Source organism: Lepisosteus platostomus, chromosome 13 (assembly GCF_059453375.1).
Source record: "Lepisosteus platostomus isolate fLepPlt1 chromosome 13, fLepPlt1.hap1, whole genome shotgun sequence".
Classification (NCBI taxonomy): Eukaryota; Metazoa; Chordata; class Actinopteri; order Semionotiformes; family Lepisosteidae; genus Lepisosteus; species Lepisosteus platostomus.
This window is the reverse complement of record NC_142623.1, coordinates 41,111,081-41,136,126: the sequence shown is the minus strand read 5'-3', so window position 1 is coordinate 41,136,126 and position 25,046 is coordinate 41,111,081. Positions and strand designations below refer to the sequence as shown.

General features: G+C 41.2%; 1 protein-coding gene and 1 long non-coding RNA gene across 3 annotated transcripts; one reads left to right on the top strand and one right to left on the bottom strand.

Moving 5' to 3' along the window:
- Positions 1–2,257: 2,257 nt before the first annotated feature.
- LOC148650632 (uncharacterized) lies at positions 2,258–24,599 on the bottom strand. Of its 2 annotated transcripts, none has more exons than XR_015926172.1 (5): positions 24,309–24,599; positions 15,033–15,247; positions 7,894–8,067; positions 7,582–7,669; positions 2,258–6,749 (listed from the first exon to the last, which is right to left on the bottom strand). It is a non-coding gene; the product is annotated as an uncharacterized LOC148650632 (long non-coding RNA). The 2 variants fall into 2 exon arrangements; XR_015926171.1 differs by having other exon boundaries at positions 2,258–6,746; positions 24,309–24,598.
- On the top strand, positions 12,655–23,567 carry npy7r (neuropeptide Y receptor Y7). The gene is made up of 2 exons (XM_088604646.1): positions 12,655–13,192; positions 19,431–23,567. Exon 2 carries the CDS (start codon positions 19,467–19,469, stop codon positions 20,601–20,603), a length of 1,137 nt encoding a protein of 378 aa, XP_088460772.1. The 5' UTR covers positions 12,655–13,192; positions 19,431–19,466; the 3' UTR covers positions 20,604–23,567.
- Positions 24,600–25,046: the final 447 nt, after the last annotated feature.

Genomic DNA, 25,046 nt, shown 5'->3' with positions numbered 1-25,046 from the left:
AAGGTCTTTAAGATTAGTGAGTGAAGACAACATGGGTAGAATTGTATCTTCAGATTCAAGGGGAAAGATTCCCTTTATGAAACCTTTAATCCCTGTAACATACAAAAAGCCTGAACACGGAATAGTCAATAACATGGTAGCAATTACATATTTGTTAACAATAACCAGCATATCTTCATATCTAATTGCTTTACTAATAGACTTGTGCTGTAACAGTTAAATGGACTGGTGTCCCCTCCAGGACCCTGGGACAGGCTCTGTCTCCCCTGTGACCCTGAATGGGATGAAGTGGTGAGAAAATGGAAGGATGGGTATATCGGTAAAATGAAGTTTCATTTGTCAGCCCTAAATCCACATGAGTCTGCTAAATGTTGTGGAGCCATTAAGAAATTAGAAACATTGACAGGTTTTCTTCTCATCTGGTCTTCAGATCTCCCCCCTTTCCAAAAGCTGGTTCACTCTGCAGCTGAGATTTTTCTGTACTTTAAGAACAGCAGGAAGGTTGCTAACAACAGGAGGCCATCTGCTCCATCTTGTCTCTTTGGTTGCCTGTGGCTTCGTGATCCAAGAGTCGTTCCTTAAAGCACATGAAGTCAGTTTTACAGACATCATTAGGGATTTTCTTCCAGTCCCTTGTGACTCTTTGAACAAGGAGGCGTGTGCTTCCCAACTAATCCGATCACAGATTTTACCCAAAATGATGTTTCAATCTTTATTTAAGGGAAGTTAAACATTACAGACTTTTAGGCTACATCTGCCAACATGGAAACTCCCAGGTTTCCCATAGTGTCCTCATTCCACTTCCTCTCTAAAAGTACACAGATAACCAGTTAAGTCTATAAAGCTTAAAACAGAACAGAGGCTTGTTCCTAATTTAATGATAACACTCTTTTTAGAGTTTTATCAATTGCTATGCATTTTGGAAAATGAGAAATCAAGAATGACAAAAGCAGATCTGTGGCTGTCAATTTTGTTTTCTTCTGTCTTGCACATTTTACAAACACTGAGCCATTTAAGACAGGGCTAAAATAAGGAAAAGCTTTGAACTCACGTGTGAATTTTTAAAACCGTTTTAAATTGTTTAAACTGCTTTCTGGGGGTTCAACTTGATCTTTTTCTTTTCAGAAACAAACAAAAAATGAACACACAAACAAAGCAAAATTCCACCTTCATCTGCCGCCCTCCAAGAGCACAGGCCTTTCAAGCCTTCCTCAAAACCCACTCTAGCAAGCAACAGGTGTTACACGCGGGACACCAGTCCATCGCAGGGCGCACGGACACAAACACACACACTCACACCAGGGCCAAGTTTACACAGGCCAATCACCTACCAGCATGTGAACACGGGGAGAACATACAAACTCCACACGGACAGCATCCCAGGAACTTAACCCAGGGCCCCGGTGAAGCAGCAGTGCTCACCACTGCACCACTGAGCCCTCCTCTAATGATACTCATTTTTTCTCAGTTAACCATATTTTTTTTCTAGACAAAGGCATGTTCTTTATTTCTCCCTGTCTTCCGGAATTCGAATTCCTGCTGGTATGAGTCATGTGTAGTCCGGTGGAGAGGTATGAACCAGGTTAGCACTGTGCAAGTATTCAACGTGTCCTTTGGATCTCACCTTTTCTCAACTATGGGACTGGCAGACACTCTACATATAGAAAGTGATAAATATGGGTCATTATGAGGCAGATTATAGGATCATTAGTGCTCTGCAGGAGACCTAGGTTGACTGTTATTGTGGAAGCAAAGGTAAGACTATGACATGGGTACTGGAATTAGAGGTCTTGCAGTGATGGATGCTAACAAGCAGTTTAAGAATCAATCAGGGCCTTTTTTATCCTGTGACAGCAAAGAGCACCATGCTAGCAAGAAAGTCCGAAGCCCGGTCTGTGTGCCTGAGATGTAAAGAGATGTGCTCACAAAGAATGTCACAAAAATGACACAGTGTCCTAGACTTTTGCATTTCAGAGGCTTCACTGATAATACTGTGATCTTCTGTTTTTCACTGTCAGCTTCAGAGATTCACTCTCAATAAAGACAGTCCAAAAAGTCAATTTTTCCAAGGTATTTCCTTTGAACTTGATCTATTCAGTTAATTGGAATAACCATAAACTAATATATTTTTAGAGCTTGAGAATGTATTAGATTGTTACTCGTGTATATTTGTATATATTTATAGCTTCCCCTTTAAGAGCAAAACTATAAAACAGTGAAGGTTTTTTCATTATATAACTAATCCTACAAATCAAGAACCTGCGCACATTAACAACATCTGTAGACCCATTATATCAAGAAGGCCTTTATTTCAGTCACAGGCGTTTCTTAAGGGCAATTTCATTGACTTAAAGTAAGACTTTGTGAAAAGACTTTCTCAATATGAAACCCTGAAGGCTTTAATAAGACAAATCAGAAACCTTTTAATCTTTTGTTGTTCAGATGAATTTCTTGAATCTGCTACACAAAAGTAAAAAAAAACACATAACAGCTGTTTGTAAATTGTACCATTTTCTGAAGATAAGAATTGAGTTTAATTAAAAAAAAAACAGGGATAAAAGCATCATGGGCTTTTAAAATGGGTAACCTTTAAAATCTTGCTGTCTTCCCAAGACAAATTTACTGTACGTTCAGTGACTTAACTGGAGCAGTATATTTAAATTTCAGAAAGGCCACTTCAAAATGGATGGTCTTTCTTACGTTCACATAAACAATATTGTCAAATATTATTGGTTTTCTAAGGACAGTGATGAAAGTGAGGTTATATATTAAACTAAGGTTACCATAAATTTAAAGCAAACAGCAATCCTTTTGTATTGGATCTAAACAAATTCAAATAAAGGTAATGGGTTTTTTAAATTTTGCTCTGGAAGATTTCATTATGATTTTTTCTACTTACCAAGACCAGCAAAATCCGCTTTGTAAGCTTTGCTGGGTACATGTTACAGCACCTCGAAGAACTCTCTTGCCAGCACGCGCTGCATGCAGATTTCACATCCGTTTTATTTGAGTTCTTTGAGCTGTAGCTCAGAATAAAAGGATGTTATATATAACAACAGGACAAAATGAGGGAAAATAAATATTACATCACTTAAGCAATATTACTATTATCTTCTTCTTATTATGGACTTGTTAGCCTTTTCTGTGTTTTTAGGGAATTCAGATTTACTGTGTGAAGAATCACTCAGAATGGCCTCTCCTGGTTAGTGAGTGCATTTTAGAATAGGGAGAAAGGCCCCCATTCATTTTGTGGCATCCAGATTAGAGAGACAAGGATTCAATCATTGGTTGTATACTATCTAGTTTAGAAGGCAGCTCATCTCTTCTTTTGGCCTCTGTAGGCATTATTTAAGAGTCGAACACTTGGTTTTCTGGGTGGTCTAGATGTGGATCTCCGAAACACCTTGTAGTCTTGTAAATAGAGAATCTTTCCTGTTGTATGTTTATGTTTTGTGTAGTGTGTGTGTGTCACTGTCTATGTTGTTAAACATTTGTTTAAGCAAGAATGCCTGAATTATTACTGTTTTCACCAAAGCTGTGCTAGAGAACAAAGAATTAATGCGCCTCTATACAGTAGTATACAGCACCAACCACTAGGGTATATTCTTGGCAGAAATCCTTACAAGTGGGGGATTTAATTATTTATTTCACGTATTGACTAATCTGCTTGGTCATTTCCTAATATTTCTCCATTTCGTAACCCCCCACCTGTAACATGACCTACGTTCTCTTCAAGACCAGTCCACAGCACCTATTTTTATCTACTGTACGTTAGTGGTTCCACAGGGAGTAAGGACTTGGTGCTGAAAAAACACTAAACCAGCAAGCAGACCAGTTACCAGTTTAATCAGGCACAGTGATTACAGGCCCATTTGGACCACTCTGGGTGCAGGTGTGAGAAACACTGCTCTAGATACTATCAGACTGTACTGCTGGTCAGTTATTACCCCAGGTTTCCAACATCTACAAAGCCAGTTATCTTCAAGAAGGTACAGTACATGGTGCGACTGACAGTACCTGACTAGTCCTCCTCATGAAAAGAAAAGTCCAACATCAAAGATGCTGATTAGACATTGCCTGAAGGTTTACCACACATACAGTACAGTGTCTCTGTGCAGCATAAATTCATAGACAAACACACTCTTAGGTTTTTACTCTACTACACTTCTATCTGTTACATAGTGGACTTACCGGGGCATGGTTTTATTTTCTTACCTTTTTATTATTTTGAGTTTAATACTAAAGTACAGATTGTTTTAACATTCCCTCATTCCTGAGTCAATCTCCTTTAATACGTTCTACATTAACCACAGAGGAAGAGTTTTCATCTGAATGTGTATTTTTTCTGAAGCAGAAAAAAACCCTGAAATCAAATAGTTTTTTTTTATGCAAACAGAAGTTAGTGCCCTGGGGCATGAAGTCATGAAATCCAGTCAATTATTTTTTTAAAAAAACCTTCATTATCAATCTCCATGGAAACCTTAGCGCTGCATGGAAACTGTAAATCTGGTCTAAAACATTCTGTCTTAAACAGTGTCAGACAGTCAGCTAATTGTTTCATCCTGTTTAAGAGTTCCAAACACAGGAAAAAAAATTTAGCTTTCCGTAACTTGTTGCTGTTCTAAACCTGAAACGGTGATCCATTAAATAAATACAATCAGGCCCGTCTTGATGCACAGAACGCAATAAGATTTAGAATGCATATTGAATGTACATTTAGACACAATTCTTTTTTGGAGGAAAGAGCGAATCTTCACATACTGAGCTGTTCCTTTTGCATTTTAATCCATGCAGTCCTATTTCTAACTCCCTCCCTGCCACAGAGCATTGTTATTGGATTGTATGGATCTTCCTCATAGAAGGAAAGGGCATCAGAGGAGATGTGCAAAGGCGTGGCTCTTCATGGTCCTGTCTCCCCAGCTCTCCAACAGCGCAGGGCTATAAACTTCAGCAAAGACCTTGAATCTCATCCTAATGCAAACACTGACTTCTCATCTCATCATATAATATGGAACAAGCTGCCCATCCATGTGGTTGAAGCCGATGTGATGGCGTCTTTCAAGAAACAGCTGGATGAAATCTTTGGATCAATGAAATATTAACTATCAAATGCTCTTGATGGGCCAAACAGGCTCCTCTGGTTTGTAACCTCTCTTGTGTTTGAATGATTCTGTCTATAGCTCCTACATCTATTGTTTTTGTCTTTCGTAATGTAAGACATGTGCCATGAATATAGGTAGAAAGGCATTAACCTAGCTAGATTGTGATTTACAACGTGTTTGCAAAATAAGTTAAACAGGCAATAGGAACTCTGTGACCTTTTTCATAAGTAAACAAGCACATCAGGGGCGGAGGTGATAATATAGGGAACATGACAACAGAAACCTGGAAATTGCTTGTTAAGCCTCTTCTGTATGAGAGATGAGCATATGTCAGCTGAATGTATCTTTCTTGGCTGAAAAAGAAAATGATCCCAACAGACAAGGTGAAGAGTTACAAAATTAGCTGATCTCAAAGATCATTCAGCTGTCTTTCCTGAATTATCCAATAGGTATCAGAGGTACTTATGCTAAAGATACATAAATATGTTATGTTATCTCTGTATCTCTGAATTGTAGACTCTGTGAGTTCTGAATCTAAGTAACAAAATACTCTCTGCAGGGGATGCAATTTTAAAGTATCTTGAACACTATTTAAGAGCTGATTTGTCAGTTCAAGTGCTCAGATACCTGTGTACCTCAATGACAGGCCCCATGCGCTACTAATTGGATCTCTTCATCTACCTGCTTCAGCAAACTGAACAATTAAATTATGATCAGGCCCAGCTATTAGCCTTCTGTGAGAGAGCCTCTTAAGTTTCTGTGTCAAGACCTTTCGATCAGTTATACAGTATCAGCGTTCATTTGTCTCCAGTTTCTCTTCCTCATGTTTCTGGTCTCTCTGTTGCTTTCCATAATATGTTTAGTTCAGCCCTTCACCCATGAAGAGTGTGATCATGCTGTTGTCACATTATCTCGCCATGTCAATGTCAAAAGCAATTGCAAAGAATGGTATTGGCTTTGATTCCATAAGTGTAAGTTAATTTTAATTACATTTAAAATAAAAATAATAATCAGATCAATTTGGGGTATGTAAATGTTAGCGTTGACTCTATAATGTAGAGTGCTCATGCATCTCAATTTGGTTAATGGCGTTCTTCAGACTCTTAGCTTGCAACCCACAGAACTTGTTTTATCAGCTACCCAGAGTTTACCAGTTTGTCTGTTCCACTAATGGGTCAGGGGAGCAAATAATGGCATAGTAAACCAAATGAAGAAAAAAAATACATTCAACAGCACTGCCAAAAGACTAGAACTCTATCTTTGGGATCCTGTTAAGAGTACAGAAAAGCATCCTCCTGAAGCTGTGAACATTTTCCACAGCAGTTATTCAAAGTACATTATTGAATAACATTTATCTAGACTGTTTGTACATTCTCTAGGGCTCTGCAATTTGCTCCACACGCTGAAATGACAAGATCCACAAGGTGAGCCCAGAGATAGCTGGCTCACATCCCTGCCACGCCGGATTTTTGGACTCTGATTTGACGCCTGGCAGAAGGCTAAATTCGCCGTGACCGGAGAAGTGCCTGTGAACGATTATCCCAACCGGACCTCGGGAATCCTCACTGGGAAGGCAGCGAGTGAAACCAAAGATGGCCAGCGATGCCAAGCCCAGTCCTTCTGGCTCCAGGAGCGGAGAAACACCTGCTGAATGCATTCCCCCGAGGAAAAGGGGATAGAGAGAGAGAGAAAGAAAAGGCGACTGTTATTCATAAATCCCAGTTGTCACGAAGCTGTAGAGATGTGACTTGAAATTTGAATTGGATTTTTTTTTATCGAGCCTGAAAGGTAAATTGGCTCTAGCCAAAAAGCGAAGGAGGGGGAGGATGGAAGAAATCTGAGCAATTCACTGCGTCTGCGGTGTAATTCAGAATTGTCTAGGAAACAAAGGCTCAGGGCTGAGGCTGGTTGGCAAGTGTGCCTAATATGCCATTTGAGGGGGCCAGGTACTCTCATGCTTTTCCTGATCCCATTTACACTGGACTCATCTCTCATTATCTAGCTTCACCGGCTGGGGTGGAGGAGGCTTCTTGCACAGAGAACAGGGACAGAATTCAGCTCGTCTTCGGGGGGGTCACAACTTTTCGATTGGGCATTTGGGCTGGCCTGGCTCAGCCCAGCACCGCCCAAGTGCCAGGTGGCAACGAAATGATTGAGAAGCAGTTGGATCTGCTGTAAATCCTCAGTATTTCCCCTATATAGATTCCTCAATCAGTAAAGCAACTGAAGAACAAGTGCAGAAGCTACACCAGCACTAGCCAAGAAAATCAGGTATGAGTGAGTACTGGAATCAGTCGCATTAGTATCATTTTTAATGCATGTCAGTCAATTGTGTGTCAATAGCACATTGGAGTCATGTGACTACAGTACCACATGCTTCACTGACTCTTCCTTTATAAACTATACAGGTTGAAATACAGTAAGTGTTTGTTACTTGTGTGAGAGAGCATCATTCCTTCTTATTTATGCAGTTACTTACAAAATGGCGCTGTGTCTTACAAAGTGAAGTAGTACTGTCTCTTTTTCAGTCACTGTTATCTCTATAAAATCGTTCTGAACTCCCACTTCTGGAATAAAGATACAATTATTGACACCCCACAGTACAAAAAAAGGAATTCTTTCTTAATGCCATTAAAAAAGAAAGGGGTCATTTGGTACACTTAAAAGAATTAATACTGACACCATATTATCAGACTCAGTTCTGCAGTGCAGGCCAGTAATTCATAGAACTAGAAAATAAAATTAACAGCCCCAGAGTGGCATGCAGAGGTTATAACATGCAGCAGCTCACTGGGTAATCCTGAGTTTGAGGAGGGTAGAAAGGAGCACCGTCATTACTGGAACCTTTGCTCCTTATCCAGAGTGCATACCACATCTTGCTTAATAGGTAATTTAGTCTCCTGCTCGGGGTCTTCGTTTTCTGTGCCAATTATCGTCTCATTTTCCATGGCAGGATATATTAAGCCTATGTCAAAGAAGATAAAGGAGGACACAATACATGAAACTCAGACACTAAATTAAAAAAACTTGTCAGCTTCTTCTGCAAATTCTGCCACTGAAATAAAGAACATAGTTTGAATTGTGCAAAAATAAGAGAAAAGGAATGCCATGTCAGATCATTCCGAACAAAACTCTGGTGGAAGAAATATCAGAGTCTAATCTCTAGTCTTGATCTAGCTCAGGGGTTTGCTTTAGTCCTATTATTAATTATTGACCTTCGCTTTCCGACTTCTGATCTAGATATATACTTCCATTTGTTCTGTTTTTGAGGATTATGATTCAATATTACACTTTGTGTAAAGTTAAGTGAGGAACTGTTTCAACCCTTCTGATACTTTTTAGGACACCAACATCACGAATGAAGTGAATAAACACTAAACTCTTATCCAACATTCCAAGATCAAAGTACAACATATTTTAAACACTACCCCTAACACAAACACTACTGTGCCCCAGTTTCCTTCCATATGCGGAAGACCTGCTGTCTAGGTTGATCGATGTCTGTAAATTACCAGCTGTGCACATGTGTGTCTGTCTGGGGCGCAGTCCTGCCCTGTGCCCTGTGCCTGCCTGGTTAGGCTTCAGTTCACAGAGCTCTGAGATAGAATAGATAGAAAATTGTCCACTCACCCATCGCCTTTTATTGAAAATCTATATTTATTTCCAAAAATAAACTTTTTTACCAGTCCATTTTTAACTGGAACTCACTTACTTTGAGTCTGTCCTGCGACGATAAGATTTATACCTTGCTTTGTTGTTGTTTGTTTACCCTGGCTACATCGAGTCGGTGATGGGAACTTTTATATTTAAACTGAGAGGAAGGTTTTTAATAAGATGGGTGACTGTATTCCTCTCTGCTGGCTTCAGTGGTCATCATTACAGATCTTGCCTGCTGGATCTAAATTGGCTTTCAATGGAGCAGACAGGAGTGAAATTGGCTTGAGATAGTGCTGAGAAAGGCAGAGAGATCTCCTAATCTCTGACTGACTGAGTTGTCTGTTCCACTGGATTTCAGCTACAGCTTTAAGAATTCTAGTTTTACAACATAAAGGCCCTAAAGGTTTTGCCTGTTACCAGGATTTACCTCTTGTTGTTTGCTTTCTCTTGGAATGAGCAGATCATAATTCTGTCTAACCTGGCAGTGTGTCCATGGATAAATATGTGAAGAGGCAAAAGAGAGGCAGCCTTAAGAGACCGGAACAGCATGAAAACGTACTGTGTGTGCATCATGCATCATAGGTATTATCTTGCGTTATAAGTCTTCTCTAAATGTTGAAAGCAAGAATAATAAGGAAGAGAGATGGATTTAATAACAGAAAACAACAGATCACTGAAAGGTAGAGAGGTGTTCTGCAGTGCCAACATCTGTCTGCAGAGGCTGGAGGGAAGAGTTTTGTTTTAATTTCCCGCTCCATTACAGTGATTGTTTTCTTGAATACTGATGGACCAGAGGAAGCTCAGTAGAAGGTTGCTAACTGTGTTTTGTGCAGAGAATTTTGGTGAGGTTGGGTCTTGACACAACATTAATCATCAAGAAAAATAATTAAAATAATCGCAGTTCGTTTTTTTTAATAGAAACGTTATTAACTATCCCCTTATAAGCATTTATGGAAGTGGAGCCCAGCACAGTATAGCAAATTAGTGAAATCATGGCGAAAGCAAAGTGATACATACAGTGATAGGCCAGAATGAAATGAACCATGGCACACCAGGACAAAGCAAAGTAAATACATTTTAAAGACATGGGAAAACCATGAACGTACTATGTGGTTACCACAGTAAACACTCATATTGATTGGTTCAAAGTCACATATATCTGCAAGGACATGCAAACTCTGTCAGTGAAACCTAGGATCACCATTTACCTACTCAAAACAATGGGATTCAGTAAAGAATGGCCACATTCACATCCACCTCTAGCATATTCTGATGTGCCACGAATACTACTGCTTGTCTTCTACCTTCCCAATGCCCCCTCTTGGCGTTTTGCACAACAGCAGCAGCAGGAGAGATTGGCATGATTAAGCACAGCATGAAAATCTGTTCGCTATCCTTGCAAAGCTTCAAGGTACTTTTTTAATAACTGCGTTCGAGGGGTAATGCTGAAGACTGAAAAGGAAAAACGATACCAACAGTACACGATTTCTGTATTTAACTTTTGATGTGTACCTTTTTTGGTGCTAACAAGAAACAAATCTGGGAAATACAACTCTGAGACAGGGCATACCTGCTCACAGAGTCTAAGATCCACTTTTCTCTTTTTTTATTAAACTCTTAGAACAGTTTTTTACTTTATGTTTTTGATGCTCTTATCCTTTATACAGCTGGGGGTTTTATTGATGAATTAAGTTACTTGCTTGAGAGTACAACAGCAGTGTCCCATCAGGGAACCTACCAGAAAAAGGCCCAGAGCTTTAACCATTCTGCAAACCAAGCACCACCCACTCCTCTGCTGTTGCTCACTGGAGATTAATGCTGTATTTGATGCCGTACAATTCTCACTGAGAGAGTCATCAGTCACATTGGCTGTGCTCTTACAATACAAGATGAGTGAGGCTCACACATATCCTGGGCAATTAAAACATTTGCTTGAGAAAAGTCCACAGTCTTAAGTGTGAGATTCACTTTCTTGAACAGTTTACTACTAGTTCAATTGGTTTAACTTACAATTGCTTCCAGATTTCACCCACTGACAGGTTTGACTTTTTAGTTGTGTTTTAAACCCTGGGCTCTCCAAAGTAGAAACACGTTTGAGATCTGAGAGACTGGCTTTGAACACAAGATCAGCTGGTATTGTGTAAGACATACAGTAAAAAAGTAGGTGGAAGACGCGCATAAAAAAAATTCAACCTGCTCTTAAGTTACATGTTGAAACGTACCGCTGTTGCATCGATTAGTTCAATCACTTTCACTGCAGTAATTCAATTTTGCATTACTACTTTTTTCCACATTATTGTCAGACCATAACTGTGGTCAGAGATAAATAATCCATGAGGATCTGTCAATGCAATTTTAGAAAAAGCATTATTCCGCTGCACAGTTCTTCTAAAATGACTGGCAGTGGTTTCTCTTTTAAACAGGTCTTTGCAGAAGTCTCCCGAGCTGGAAAAAAAACCCGAAATGATTTCCGAGGTTGACATGAAGTTGGAAGGTCGGTGCTGATGGAAAGAGTTGCTCTCGGGCAGCCGGCTCTGACTTGACATTTCTTCTCGTTAAAGGGAAAATTCGCAACTTAGATCATAAACCTCCGTGGTGAGATGGGGCCTCGATAACATCTGCTGCAGCAAAGGTGTTCCGATACATCTCGGGCGCTCAAACATGTACAAAATATTTTAATGGCATTTTCAATTTAAACACATCGGTCCCTAACTGGACTTCGGAGCCCGAAGAGGAAGACGTTGATTTCTGTACAGTAGCATCAGTCATATCTTTAACACGAGAGACAAAAGCTTTCCACCCGTCCCACGAGTTCATTTAAAATTAAAAACAAACTACAGAGCACTCCCAGCGACCTGGGGTATTTGTCGTACTTTACGCTGGGTTTTCCTGATGAAACAGTCAATCTATTGTTTAAACTGAGCTGGATTACAGAAAAGTAAGAGATCGCTTGGGTTGCACGGCATTATCGCATGGTGCTGGGATCCCGGTCTGGGTTGTCAGAGTGCCCTGCAGCGCAGAGCGCCACTGAATGAACGCCTTCCCCCGGTTTCACTCTTTTATATCATCGTAAATAACAGATGAGTAAAATCCAAACCCATTGTTTGAAGCCAATATGATGTTGCTCCTGTACACCTTTTAATTTTTGAACATACACGTTTACATCCAAATAGATGCGACTTATTATTATGCGATAGAAATGTCTTTACGTATCTATTTATTTTGGATACTTAAATGGAGCTCATTAGAAACATTAGAAAACCCAGCTCCTACAGTGCGTTCTGAAGTAGGCGGTCTTGACGCAGAACCAGTATTTTCACGAAGACACAAAACCTGGAGGGCGACTTGCAGGGCCTGAGGCAGACGGTCGTGACGAGTCCTACCTTCACTCCAAGCGTACTGTAGCTGAATCGTCCATTTGCACTTGTGCTCTGTGTGCGTCGTAATTGAATTTCATCGGCTGACGGGAATATTCACCTGAAATCTTAACTGTGCGGTGGGGATTTCTGAGCCAATTGACAGTGTGCCCTTCATCTAGTCACCAGGACTCCGCGGACACGAAAACCTTCTGGGAGTCTCAGAAATGTATAGTCTAAATAAATGATCAACTTTATTTTTGAGCTGCACCGCTTAAAGGCTAGTTACACAATCCCAGGTCGGGTTTCAGCCTTGATTTGACACGCACGATTATTTCTCTCGGGGGCTCATTGACAGCCTATTTCATCACTTGAATAACGGAACCATTCAACGTTACCGATAAAAAAAAAGACTTCAGACTTTTCATGTCGAGAAGCAGAAATACATAAAAGATGTATACGTTTATGGAATGTAGTGCTGACGGTTGGAAAATAAGACCCTTTGCTTTTACGTACGGATGCTATTCAATACTCTTCTAAGTTAATGATTAAAGTTAGTTAAATTGCTAAAAGACTACTAAATTGCATCTATTACGACTCCAGGTTGGGCTCGTGCACGTGCACTACTGCCCTTTTGCAGTTTGTTAAATGTCTCCGTGCGGTGGGCGGTTCTGTTTTAAATTATGTGGATAGGTTCATGAAATCCGGTTTATTCCATGTGATAGACAGATGTGCTTTATTCCCGCCCGCACCTGACAGCGGTGGGCGAAACCCGCGCAGCTATAGACTTGCAGAGCCAGTCTCACTGACGGGCGCCAGTCGACAGACTCGCGCTTTCTGAAGTCTCCGTGCTCCTCCCGACACCTACTGTACCCCGGCACAGCTTCAGCTTCAATATCGAAACAGCAGGTGTCTTCATCCCCCTAAAATACCGCCGTGAAAGAGAAGGCGTACTTTAGGGCTCTTGAAAGTCGTTCGATATGTGAGAGACACGATTCCGACTTGCTGCGCGGAATTTCATATTGATATTCCCACATATTCATCTTCTGCAGATCCAGCCGGTTGAGGAGAAATCGGGTAAGTTCACCGTGCATTGCTTTCAAGAAATATAGAGACGAACTGCTGCGCAGCTATTACTGATATTATATTTGGATAAGTGGAAGATCACTGTTTCATTTAATTGTGTTATGTTGTTTAAAAATTAAATGAAACGCATCATAGCGAAAAATACGCTGAAGATGCGTATATTTATATTATGTATTTATTCTAGTGTTGATGAATAAAACAGAATAATACTCCAACAAGTCGACGATGCTAAGCATACTTTTCAATCCAGTTGTGTTGTTGTTGTTGTTGAAGAGGGTAGTTTGGATCTCATATTTCCTGTGATGCATTGCTATTTGTGCATGCCACTAATTGACTTCTATTCAATTGCTGTTGTAGGGGCTCCTGAAAACTTATTTTTCTTTTAAGTTAAAAATAAAACTGAACAGTTCCTGTGGTAATTTTACGTGCATCCGATTTCCAGCAGCTCAGGTAGCTGTCCGTGGTGCTGTTCACGTAGTGATGAAGATTGGCGAGCGTCTTCAAAACACGTTATGCACCCGGTTTCTGTCCTTGGTGCTGTTCAGTTAGTGACAAACTGAGGCGCTTCATCAATATCCACCCATACACCCGGGGACTTCTGTCATATTTGAAAGAGTGGTAAAACAGAGGAAACTTTGCTTTTTGTTATGTTATAAACCGCAGTTAAAATGTAGTACACTGGGACTTGACGAAAAGTGTCTCACCTGCCAGGCACGCAAGTATCCCCACAGCTATAATATCAAAAGGACCTTCCCACGCTTATTAAAATAATTAAAATTATAGCAATTACAGACGGAATCGGGTTTAGCACAATTCTGTATCTGAAGGCTCTTATGCCTTGTGCAGTGAACTGTGGCGCTGTGCTCTTCTGATGGAATAGGAATGACGAGGATTACTGTTGAGGCGCGAACCGGCATCCTTCTTTTTCTGGAAATGTTCTTTAAAAACAAAAACAAAAAAAGGCCGAACGATAGATATAACATTTTTACACTGCTCTTCAGTAAGCATAGTGCTCACACACACAAATACTGGAGCTTTTGATTGACTTTTTTTTCCACAAGCCTTTGCGTTACCTTCGCTCCGAACGTGAACAGTGAGCAGAAGGTCAACGTGATCTCAGAGGTTTCTACTTCCTGAACTCACGGTTCCCATGGCAATATCTTTTAATCACTACGAATAAGGGGCATAACCATTCCCTGTAGCAGATTTTGAAAACAGAAATTATCCAAACTTTCATCCATTTACCTCTAATTGTGTTTGTTCCCCCTCTGGTGATTTGTTTTCAATAGAGGTGCAGTGGAAATATGGAACAGCAATCATAATAATTGTGTGAACCTCAAAGCTACTGTACTGGCCTGAACAAGCTTTAAAAATAAATAGCAGTAGTGCCTTTTTTCCAGTCTGTGAACCATATTGACCGGATTAATTGAGACCTTTAATAGTAACAACAACAAAAATGAGAAAAAAAGCAGATGATCTATTTTGAAATCATGCTTTGCTTGTGATGCATTAAAATTGCACAGTCACAAAAATCCAGAATTAATACAACAGTCAGGCCTTTTTTTTTTACGAACCTGAAAGGACAGCGGGTCTCCTTCCTATTTGTCTAGTGGTGCTGCATTGCCTTTACTTTAACTTTAGACCAAGTCTGCTAATTGCTCATATCCTAGTCACCTCACTACTGTGACAAGTGACAGTTTTACTTAGTTTTCATTTGGACAGAAAGGAAGACTCCTAATCAGCTGGCTTTCTTGTTCATCAGAGCTTGCCGTGTTGGAGAATATTTTAGTTTCTTAGCTGGAGGGTGTTGGCAATGAAAACGAACACTGACCTGGTAATTTGCTGAGGAAATGACCTTTCAGAGTGAGTGCCGGCTTCCTAGCCCATGCAGAGACCCACTGGGAGGTCCTGAATGTGAGTTCACTGGGCCAGCTGGAGGTACCCTTCCTCCTCGTGGTTTAAGGACTCCTCTGTGTTCAGGTGAAATACTGAAGACTTCACATCTTGGCCACGTCTTCTGTGTGTCGCGCTTTGATGTTTGAAACACTACCAAAACAAATGCAGGAAGTCATTGTTATTGTGCAGAAGGCAACATGTACGGATTAGCTCATCTACAGGCTAGTGAAGGATAAGCTGTGTGTATAAAAAATAAGGTGAAAATCAAACAAGTCTATCAAATCTGAATAAAAGTTCGACAAAGGCAAAGAGTCCACTCTTTTTCTTTTTGTAAAAAAAATGAGGCAGTACTGCCATTCTGTCTTTAACTGTGCCCATTAATCCAAATGACCTCTGAGTCCTATGCAGTGATTTAGGGTAGTTATCCTCTCATCATCTGAAAATACTCGGCCACTCTTGTCTGAGCCCCTCATCTGAAGAAGGTAGTTCTCCATTCAGAGGAGATAAGAGTGACATTATAATAGACTAAATCGGATACTCAGCAGTCAGAACGTGATAAGTGCTTTTTCCAGGGCTGTCTCAGGTTTCTATGCCTTTCGGAACCCTGCAGCACAGATGTACCAGCTTCGTGATCCAGCCTGTATTGTTCACTTCGATTGAGAGAAAAAAAGGCAACCAGAGAATGACATATTGATTCACACATGTGCCACACCTGGAGATTACCACTGTTCTTCTGTAAAAGCTGTTTAATTTATCTCACATGGGGATGATGTAACACAGTGAAAAAAGCAGGCACGTTGATCCCTCTCAATGCCATATAGTGAGCCTTCAGAAGCCCCGCATCGGTCAGGTTAAATCAATGCTTCCAAGTGTTCCATTGATACAGAAGTAGTCCCTTCTTATTGTGACTAGAGTCTCCAGCACTGGAAAGGAGGTGAAAAAAAAGGGAAGGGAAAGAATTTTCCTTGAACTGGAAAATGAGACAACGTGTTTCTGAAGCCAGTGAGTCAGTCTGAAGTCTGAAATGTCAGTGTGGACAGGGTCCGGCAACACTGCAGGTGGGCTTGTGTTGCACGCCGACACCTCTGTGCTCCTGGTGCAGGAGGTAATGTGAGAGATAGGAGGTGTATGCGGCTAACACAGCACAAGTATCTCACTTCAAAAAGACAGAGGAATGAGTGGGTGACGGTACGGGGGGGACAGTACTAAGAAGGTCAACAGCCTTCTGTACCATTGGAGAACCCTTGTATTAGTACGGGGCGTAAGCAAGGTTAATGTAATTTTACACTGATTCCAGTGTCAATACATACAAGACTGCAGACTGTTTGTGCACCTGTGCACTCTCCAAATAAGCCAGAAAAATGTAGGGGATGAAGTGAGGAAAAAAAAGATAGGGCTGTTATTTCTATGAATTGGCTACATTACTCTGCTCTCCTCCCCACTGATAGCTGATGTGTGGTGAGCGTTCTGGCGCACTATGGCTGCCGTCGCATCATCCAGGTGGATGCTGCACATTGGTGGGGGTGGAGGGGAGACCCCATTACCTGTAAAGCGCTTTGAGGGGAGTGTCCAGAAAAGCGCTATATAAGTGTAAGCAATTATTATTATTATTATTATTATTATTATTATTTCCATTTATCCATTATTATTGGTATGTGGGTGAGGTATTTGGGGTGTATTTTAGAACATCCGCAGGTGATGGGGATTGTCCCTGCCTACACTCAAACAGAAGCATCTGAAGAGTGAAGAGTTTCTCTTTAATCTCTAGATGAAGTACACCTTAGCATTTAAGACTTAAATATCAAATTTGCATTCTGTTTTTTACACTACAGTATACTAATCTGGAGATTTTTCCTTATTTGAGCTTCATTTTCTTTGAACTCCTCTCCCCTCATGCAGACATAACTAAAGAAATCATTAACCCAAGCCGTATTTCAGACTGATACCTTTCTCCTCTTTATGATACGGCCACATTATGGACAAGTCCAATGTTGCTGTGGGCAACCTGGCACCTGAACAGCACTAATAGAGTTTTAATGTACAAATCTCTGTCTGGCTCACAGACTTTGCTGTGGAAGAGAGCTTTCCCCAGTTATAGGGAGACTCTGAGTGTCAACTGTTTAATTTAAGCAGCAGAAGTTTTGCTGATTAAAGTGCCCATGTTCATTGCACTCTGTCCTTCAGGCTTTGGAAATTACACATCTTTCCCTTTTCCATGCAGCACGTGTGAGTATAAAAACAGGCAATGAGCAAAACAGAGCATTTATGCTTTTCTTTCACGTTTGTGTTATTTCAGATTTTTTGTCCCTTCTGTGTTAAAACTAGGGCTATGACAGATCAACCTTGAAGGAAGCTGCAAAACCAAACCTAGAGGTTAAGGGGTTCCTCAGTGAGACAGGAATGATGAAGAACAGTGCAATTTAGGCACTGTGGCCCATGACTTCGCCTTCACTTAAATGTCAGTCCAGGTACAGCTTGTGACGGCACACAGCAAAACCACAAATGACTTTGAATCACTGAACTGCTTGAAGCTGGAAACACTAGAAGAATTGAAAGAGGCAGGAGGTTGAAGAATGTTTTGCACATCTGAAGTGCTTATCTGTCGTGACTTATACAGTACTAATACTTCCCACTTACGCCCAGTACTTTAGCAATGTCTCAGTGTTTTAATGGCGGGAATTTATGGATTATTATTGTATCTCACCATTTCTTGAGCAGGGGAGTTTTGATCATGCTGCATGACAACTGCATTGCTCAACTGCGGGAGATCAGGTGGCTTGGCGGCAAGCAGAATTGTTTTTGATGAGCAAATTGAAACAATATCACGGACTTGCACCATGCAGAGATAGGAATGTTGTTCCTTTTTTTTATAACGCAAGTGTTTGTCTTCATTTATTATAAATTTAGAAATGACCATAAAATAAAGGTACAGAAGAAGGGGAGCCTGTCTCTCTCCCTTATGCTCCATGTGTCCGTGATCTTCACCATGTTAGGTTTAATGTATATATTTATATCCAGACTCATTGGTCAATATATTAGGACCCCCTCAACTCCTTCAACTAGATAAATGTACTGGGGCCTCAGTGAGCTCCAGGAACAGCTTGAACAGGATGTGACATGAATTTCAGAAAGTTAAGAAACCTTTGCTGCCCAATCCCACATCTTCTTCCAGCATGATGAAAATGGAACCAAACAGCAGTTTCCACTGGTTCTCAAAACACTGAAGTCTGAGGACCAAAGGTTGTTTGGGAAGGTTTTCATTTTAATATGGAAAATGTCCACCTCACGATATACACACTGTTTGTAAAAGAACATAAGAATAAGAAGATAGGAACAGCCATAGATGTGAGAAGGCCATTCCAGGACCATTTTGCCCAATTGATAGTAGCTATTTGATTCCAGAATCTCATCCAGCCATGTCTTGAAAGAAGCCAGGGTATTGGCTGGGTAGCTTGTTCCATACTCCCAAAACCCCCTGGGTAAAATGGTTGTTCTGAGTTGTAATTTCTCTCCTATGTAGTTTCCACTTATAACGTCTGGTTTGTGTTTCCCAGTCCATTTTGAAGAAGTCATCAAACGTCCTTAAGGATTATGAATACTTCTATCAAGTCTTTGGCTGCCTCTTATTGTCTGCCGAATTTGACCTTTTCATGATTATGATTAACATGTTACAGATAGCGGATACTTTGCTGAGGGACGTTAGCTTTAGAACAATGCTGTATTTAAATAAGTCAATCTTTAGATGATGATCTGTCATCTGCAGTGAATACAAAGAAAACTGCCCTCCACACAGAATACGTTATACTAAAAAAAACATCAAGGCAAGGTAAGAAGCTGTTTGAAGAGGAAGGAAGGCATGAAAAGAAATTATTCCTGTCTGCGATGTCTATTAGTTATCCAGTAGAAAAAGAACATCAGACAGACAGATTTGGAAATAGCACTTGATAAATTCCAAGCAAATATCTTAATACTCAGTCTATAATTTTAACTGTGAAAAATACTTTGTGAATAAAACAAATAAAAAATACATGGCCTTCCTTTTTTCTGATCTTGCATCATGGGTACTGTAGCATTAAGACTGCTGCTTTGGCAAATGCATGCAGAAATCTCGGCGAGAATGATTCATATACTGCAAGCCTCAGCTTAATGGGCAAGGACTCTATGTGCTTCTTAAAAAGAAAAACATAGAGCAACATCGTCGCCAAAGAAAGCTGGAAAACAGAAAATAATGTCTAGAGGTGTTGAAAACTGTGATGGATGCAAACAGCTTAACTGTTAAGAAGGAAGGATGATCATAACTACAAAATCTGTTTTTGTTTCCGTTCACTTGAAGGATCTGAGCTTCCCAGGATTGTGAGCCACTGCTGTCATGGGGCCCTTGGATCTCTCAAACAGCTCAGAGGGGGCAGCACTGGTGCCGGGCAGTGCTCTGTCCACTCGATGGCATCAAGGCAGCACGAGCAGTGGCCGTACAGACCTGCACAAACCCGGCTTTGTCACGGATGTCACGAAGCACCTGGGGGTACAGATCACCCTCATCGCGGCCTACTCCCTCATCATCCTCCTAGGCCTGATTGGGAACTCACTGGTCATTTACATGATCGTCCGATACAGGAACATGCGGACGGTCACCAACTTCTTCATCGCCAACTTGGCCCTGGCAGACCTGATGGTGGACAGTCTCTGTCTCCCCTTCACGCTGGTGTACACCTTGATGGACGAGTGGAAGTTCGGGGCCGTTTTGTGCCATCTGGTGCCTTATGCCCAGGCCCTGAGCGTCCATGTCTCTATCCTCACCTTGACCGTCATTGCACTAGAGAGGCACAGGTGCATCGTCTTCCACCTGGGCCACCGCATCTCCAAGCCCCTAAGCTTCGGCATCATAGCCCTCACCTGGGTGGCCGCGGCCATCCTAGCAAGTCCCTTGGCCATCTTCCGGGAGTACAGGTACGAGGAGATCCCTTTCATAAACCTGAAGATCGCCGTCTGCTCTGAGAAGTGGCCCCATGGATCCAACCGGGACGGGATCATCTACAGCCTCTCCATGCTGCTCCTGCAGTACGTGGTGCCCTTGGGCATCATCAGCTATGCCTACGTGAGAATCTGGTTCAAGCTGAAGAACCACGTGAGTCCGAGCAACAGGAGCGAGAGTGTCTACCGCCGGAGAAAGACCACCAAGATGCTGGCTTTGGTGGTGGTGGTTTTCGGCGTGTGCTGGCTGCCCTTCCACATGTTCCAGCTGGCCAGCGACCTGGACCTGATCATGAAGTTCAAAGACTACAAGCTGCTCTACACAGTCTTCCACGTTATTGCCATGTGCTCCACCTTCGCCAACCCTCTGCTCTACGGCTGGATGAACAAGAACTACAGGAACGGCTTCCTCATGTTCTTCCGCTGCGAGCACAAGCCTGAGACCATCCACCCCGAGGGGTCCTTCAGGACCCGGTCTCACCGGGCCTTGACTCTGACCGGACCCAGCATCGCCCAGCGGCCCACAGCCGTGTAGGCCAAATGCCAGGGATGGGAGAAGCAGCTTCTGACGCTAACAGTGTCATGTTTAACCTCATTAGAGAGAGCACTGCTCAGTGCAATTTGCATATGCCCGTTTACTCTGCACAAAATCGTCATTGAAAGGTTTGCAAGTGTTGCTTAGCCAGGATTTCTAGTGTAGATTTCTAGATCATCCTACAGACGCTTTGAAAACTTTCAAATCAGATCGTAGAAACAGATGCAGTGGATAGAATCAAACCTTTTTACACACATCCAATACTTTCAATGTAAATATTTGGTCATTTCATTTTCTCCTTTTGTCTTTATTCCATCATGCACCTTATTCCACTCAATATGTTTTTTTTATCTTTCCTCCACCCCACTGTTCCCTTCTTAAGAAGCTAATTGAATTTCCATTTCTGATCACCTGTTTCACTTTGCTTTGTCTCTTCATTTCTCTGCGTCTCTGTGAGGCTGACTGGAAAGCTTTTCTTGCAGGCATGAAACGACGTGAAACTGAAACAATGTCTTTGGTAGCAAGCACTATGTTGACATGAAGGAAACTCATGCCTTCAGCTTTGTGCCTTTTTATTCTTATCTTTTGGAAAGTCTCTACATTCTGCAATCTTTTTAACTTCTGCCACGTTTATTTAATCACAGTACCTTGGGATGATAGTCTTCAAGACTGCTCGAATGAAGAGCCAAACAGAGCTCTCTGCTATGTGTGGAACATGACCTTATCTCATTAACCAACTGTTAGCTATGTGCTCTGAAAAATATTTTGCCAGAACATAAGCTAAACTCTCTGTTTTCAGCCACACTTCAGCTTATTATATAATGAACCCAAATGTCATTTAATCATAGCAGCTTGGTATGAGTGTGTGCTGACTTCTCTGGACTTGGTAGCAGCTGTCACTCAGTTTGTGGGCCGGACGATCCTACAGTGTTTTACACTTTAGAGCATGTGTCGAAACGCAACAGACGTGGTGTTGCTTGTTGACAAAAATAAACCAGAAAAGAAAGTGCTTTGACAGAAGCCTTAGGAGAAATGGAACTTGCCAGGTTCACACAACGAACCAAGAAAGCATTAATTTAAGAAGCAGACAAAGTATTAGACAAGCTGGTTAGTGTATATAAGCATTTTAGATTGGTTGTAATGGGCATCTGCATTGTCTCCAAGTGAAACGGCATGTTTATGAGGGAGTGAGAAGCAAATTCGCATCAGAACTATTATTAGCCCAACATGCATCACTCGCCATGCCCAGGAAATGTGTGTTCAATACAGACAGGTGCAGTCTCAGGGGTTGAAGTCCTCCAGGGCTTTCAGTGCATCCCAGTCTGCAATGGATTTAGACCTAGCAACTACATGATTTCAGTTCTTATGCAAATAATCGGTTTAATTAAGAATCCAAGATTAGGCGGAAAGTGGAAAGCAGGTAACTCCGCAGCTCCTCCGGTCTGATTAGGTTTATATAGTAAATCATCATTTTTTTTGTTTTAGGTTACTAGAATTTAGATGAATATGAAAAGGCTTTTTAAGAAGCTTTATACAAACACTCTCTCATGTATATAAGGGAAGAAACACCTTTGCTAAATTGAATGATATATCATCTATAGTTAACGAACTTTGCAATTGCTTCCAAAAATGGTTTTAAATAGCTGCTATGATCAAAAGAGGATAACCTCTTAATTAAGAACCTTGTCAGGACAGAACACTTAATTTGTCATGTACACTTCTGCTCGCTCATACACTGAAGCATGTAAGTAAAGTAAGCAATTTTGTACTACATCCATTTAAGATACTGTATATCAGTTACAACAAAAGCAAACATTGTTATTCTTCTGATTCTGGAACAGCACGCTACGGTTCTGTCAATTTTCACAAACCCAACAAAACAAATTGGTGTACTAAGGAGCATGTTTTTTAAAGTGATGGCACTGGCTTTCTATGAAGAGGCAAATTTTGCAGAGTAATAATTACAAGAGGCATTTCTCTCCATATATTTACTCTACAATAATCGGGTGAGGGAATGGGGGGCAGATGTTATTTTAATTTTTTTTCTAACTGTTAGATCCATAAGCCCAGCTGCCTGGCCCCTCTCTCACTGTGATCGAAAGACCTCTTACCTAAATCATGGCTTCTCAGCTCAGTATGGAATATTCCATACAGGTCTGAGGATCTAGGCAGCCAGTTCACATCCCACCCACAGCTCCCTGACAGGCTGCTGGGAAAACAGTGTGTATGATTCCATTCACAGGAGTCTGCTGTATTATTAATTGTGCCGATGTTCTGCTCAGACTGAGAATGTAACCCACTCTGAAATGAGCCAGCAGGAGAGGAAAGATGGCAAAGCAGTGTTCTTGTGGGGGATGCTGACAGTGTGGGGCAGAAACTCTTACTGCACAGACATGCAAAATCATTTAATGTTTGTGAATAAGTAAATACATTTCCATGCTCTGAGGACTAACCCAAGTGTGTGGCATTTTCCAAAAGCAGTATTTTCTGAAACTAAATTTGTTGTATTTTGTATATCCAGTTGAGATTCTTTTATGAAAACAGAGCTCCTTAATGTAAAAAGAAACCTGTTAATTGCTGGAGTTATATTGTGTTCTGATCTCATTCTTTTGTTAAAAACAAAAAATATATGTTTCTGTTTATATATATATATTTAGATACACATGCTGGGGATTGGAAGGCGTTCATAACATGATGTGCAAAAACATTAATTCCAGAATATGCATGCTGTCTCAGTGATACTGAAGTAATGTGTGCACGTGAACAAGTATGCTTTAACTCCACATTGTTCACTGAACCTTTATATTTTATTTGAAATAAAATGTAAATAGTTTTAAGCAGATATGCATCACTGAAAGTATTTATGAATTTGCATTGTCACCTTATCGCACATTTATTTTGTCATGAATATAGTTGTAAAAGTCTTATTAAAACATGTAATCCCATCTATCATATTTTGGAACATGTTTGTGTTTCCCTGTCAGTTCATTAAGAAAGGATTTTGAGTGCCTGTATACACAGAGAGATTACTTTCAAGCCAGACAGACAGATGCCGTCTTTGTCCTAGATATGTGAATTTACTGTAGACTTACAAGGGTTGAGTCACAACATAAGACAGATGACATTTTAATGAATGATAAAGCGTGATGCAATGGTTTATATAGCTGCCTTGCAGTACTGGGGCCCTGGGTTCAATTCCACACCTGGGGTGCTGTTTGCATGGAGTTTGTATGTTCTCCTTGTGTTTGTTTGGGTTTCCTCCCACATTCCAAAAACATACTTAGTCGGTAGATTGGTTTGGCCGCAGGTGGGAGTGTGTGCACGTCTGTGCCTGTGCCTGTGTGTGCCCTCCAATGAACTAGCGTCCTGACTTAGCCTGACCCTCCCTTGCACCTGGTGCTTGCTGGGATAGGCTCTGACTCCTCTGTGACCGTGCAGGCAGTGGTTGAAAAAAATGCATGGATGGTGTGTTCTTGAAGGTGTGCAGCCGGTTAATTACAGTTATATGCTTTTTATAGAGATAAGGCCTTAGATAGGTATTCTTTTCAGTTAATTTGGAAGACTTAAAATACACTAGTGAAAACCAAAAAAAAAAGATATTACCATTGTTATATTACCTGCATGCATAACAGTTCATCTAGAGATTTGCCTTTCTGACATAAAGTTATCATATGAAAGTAGAAAGAAAATAATAAATGGTCACACCTGAAGAAGGATCCACGGCCGAAACGTTGTATTTTCTTTCTTCTCTTTTCAGCATGAAATAAACCTTTACTTGTTCCTTTGCAGCCCACGCATGCTGACGCAGCTACCCACCTAACATAATTTTAATTCATATCGAACAATGTAGTCAAACGCATTTAAATATCTCCATTTTGGGGTTTGGAAAGACTAAACTACTCGCCTACTGAAAAGGTACACACGACAGGAGGACCTTCGGCTTATCTTGTTTTTCTCAGAATTGTGTGTACCCATCCTGCTGCTGAATTTATCTTGCGCCGGAGAACAACAGCAAAGGTCACATCTGCGAGCTGCGGCTTTTGGCCGATTCCACAAGGGCACCACGGCGAGCTGCAGCGCCCTCTTGTGTGCAGACGCCCGACCCGACAGGGCGCTGATTTTCCTCGTACGCGCCTCGTTCTCCGGGTTCACCCCGGTCTCCCGCCGCGACGTCGCGGCGCGATCAAAATCTGGGCGAGGCCGTGTGCCCCTTGTGCTTTTTGATTGTGTTTAACAAGAAGAGGAGCGGTACTTTATATTCCGGATCATAGCTGCGCGGTGTTTCTGTTACAGTGGCGGATGACATACGCTGAAGATGAGCGAGTTCGAGTCAGTTCTGCAATTGTAACAACGGGCCCTTCAGCCCATGACCAGAATACCAGTAAAGCGATTACTGCAATTCCCAGCAACTTCAATCGGCCTTCCCTCTCATGCACAAAGGAG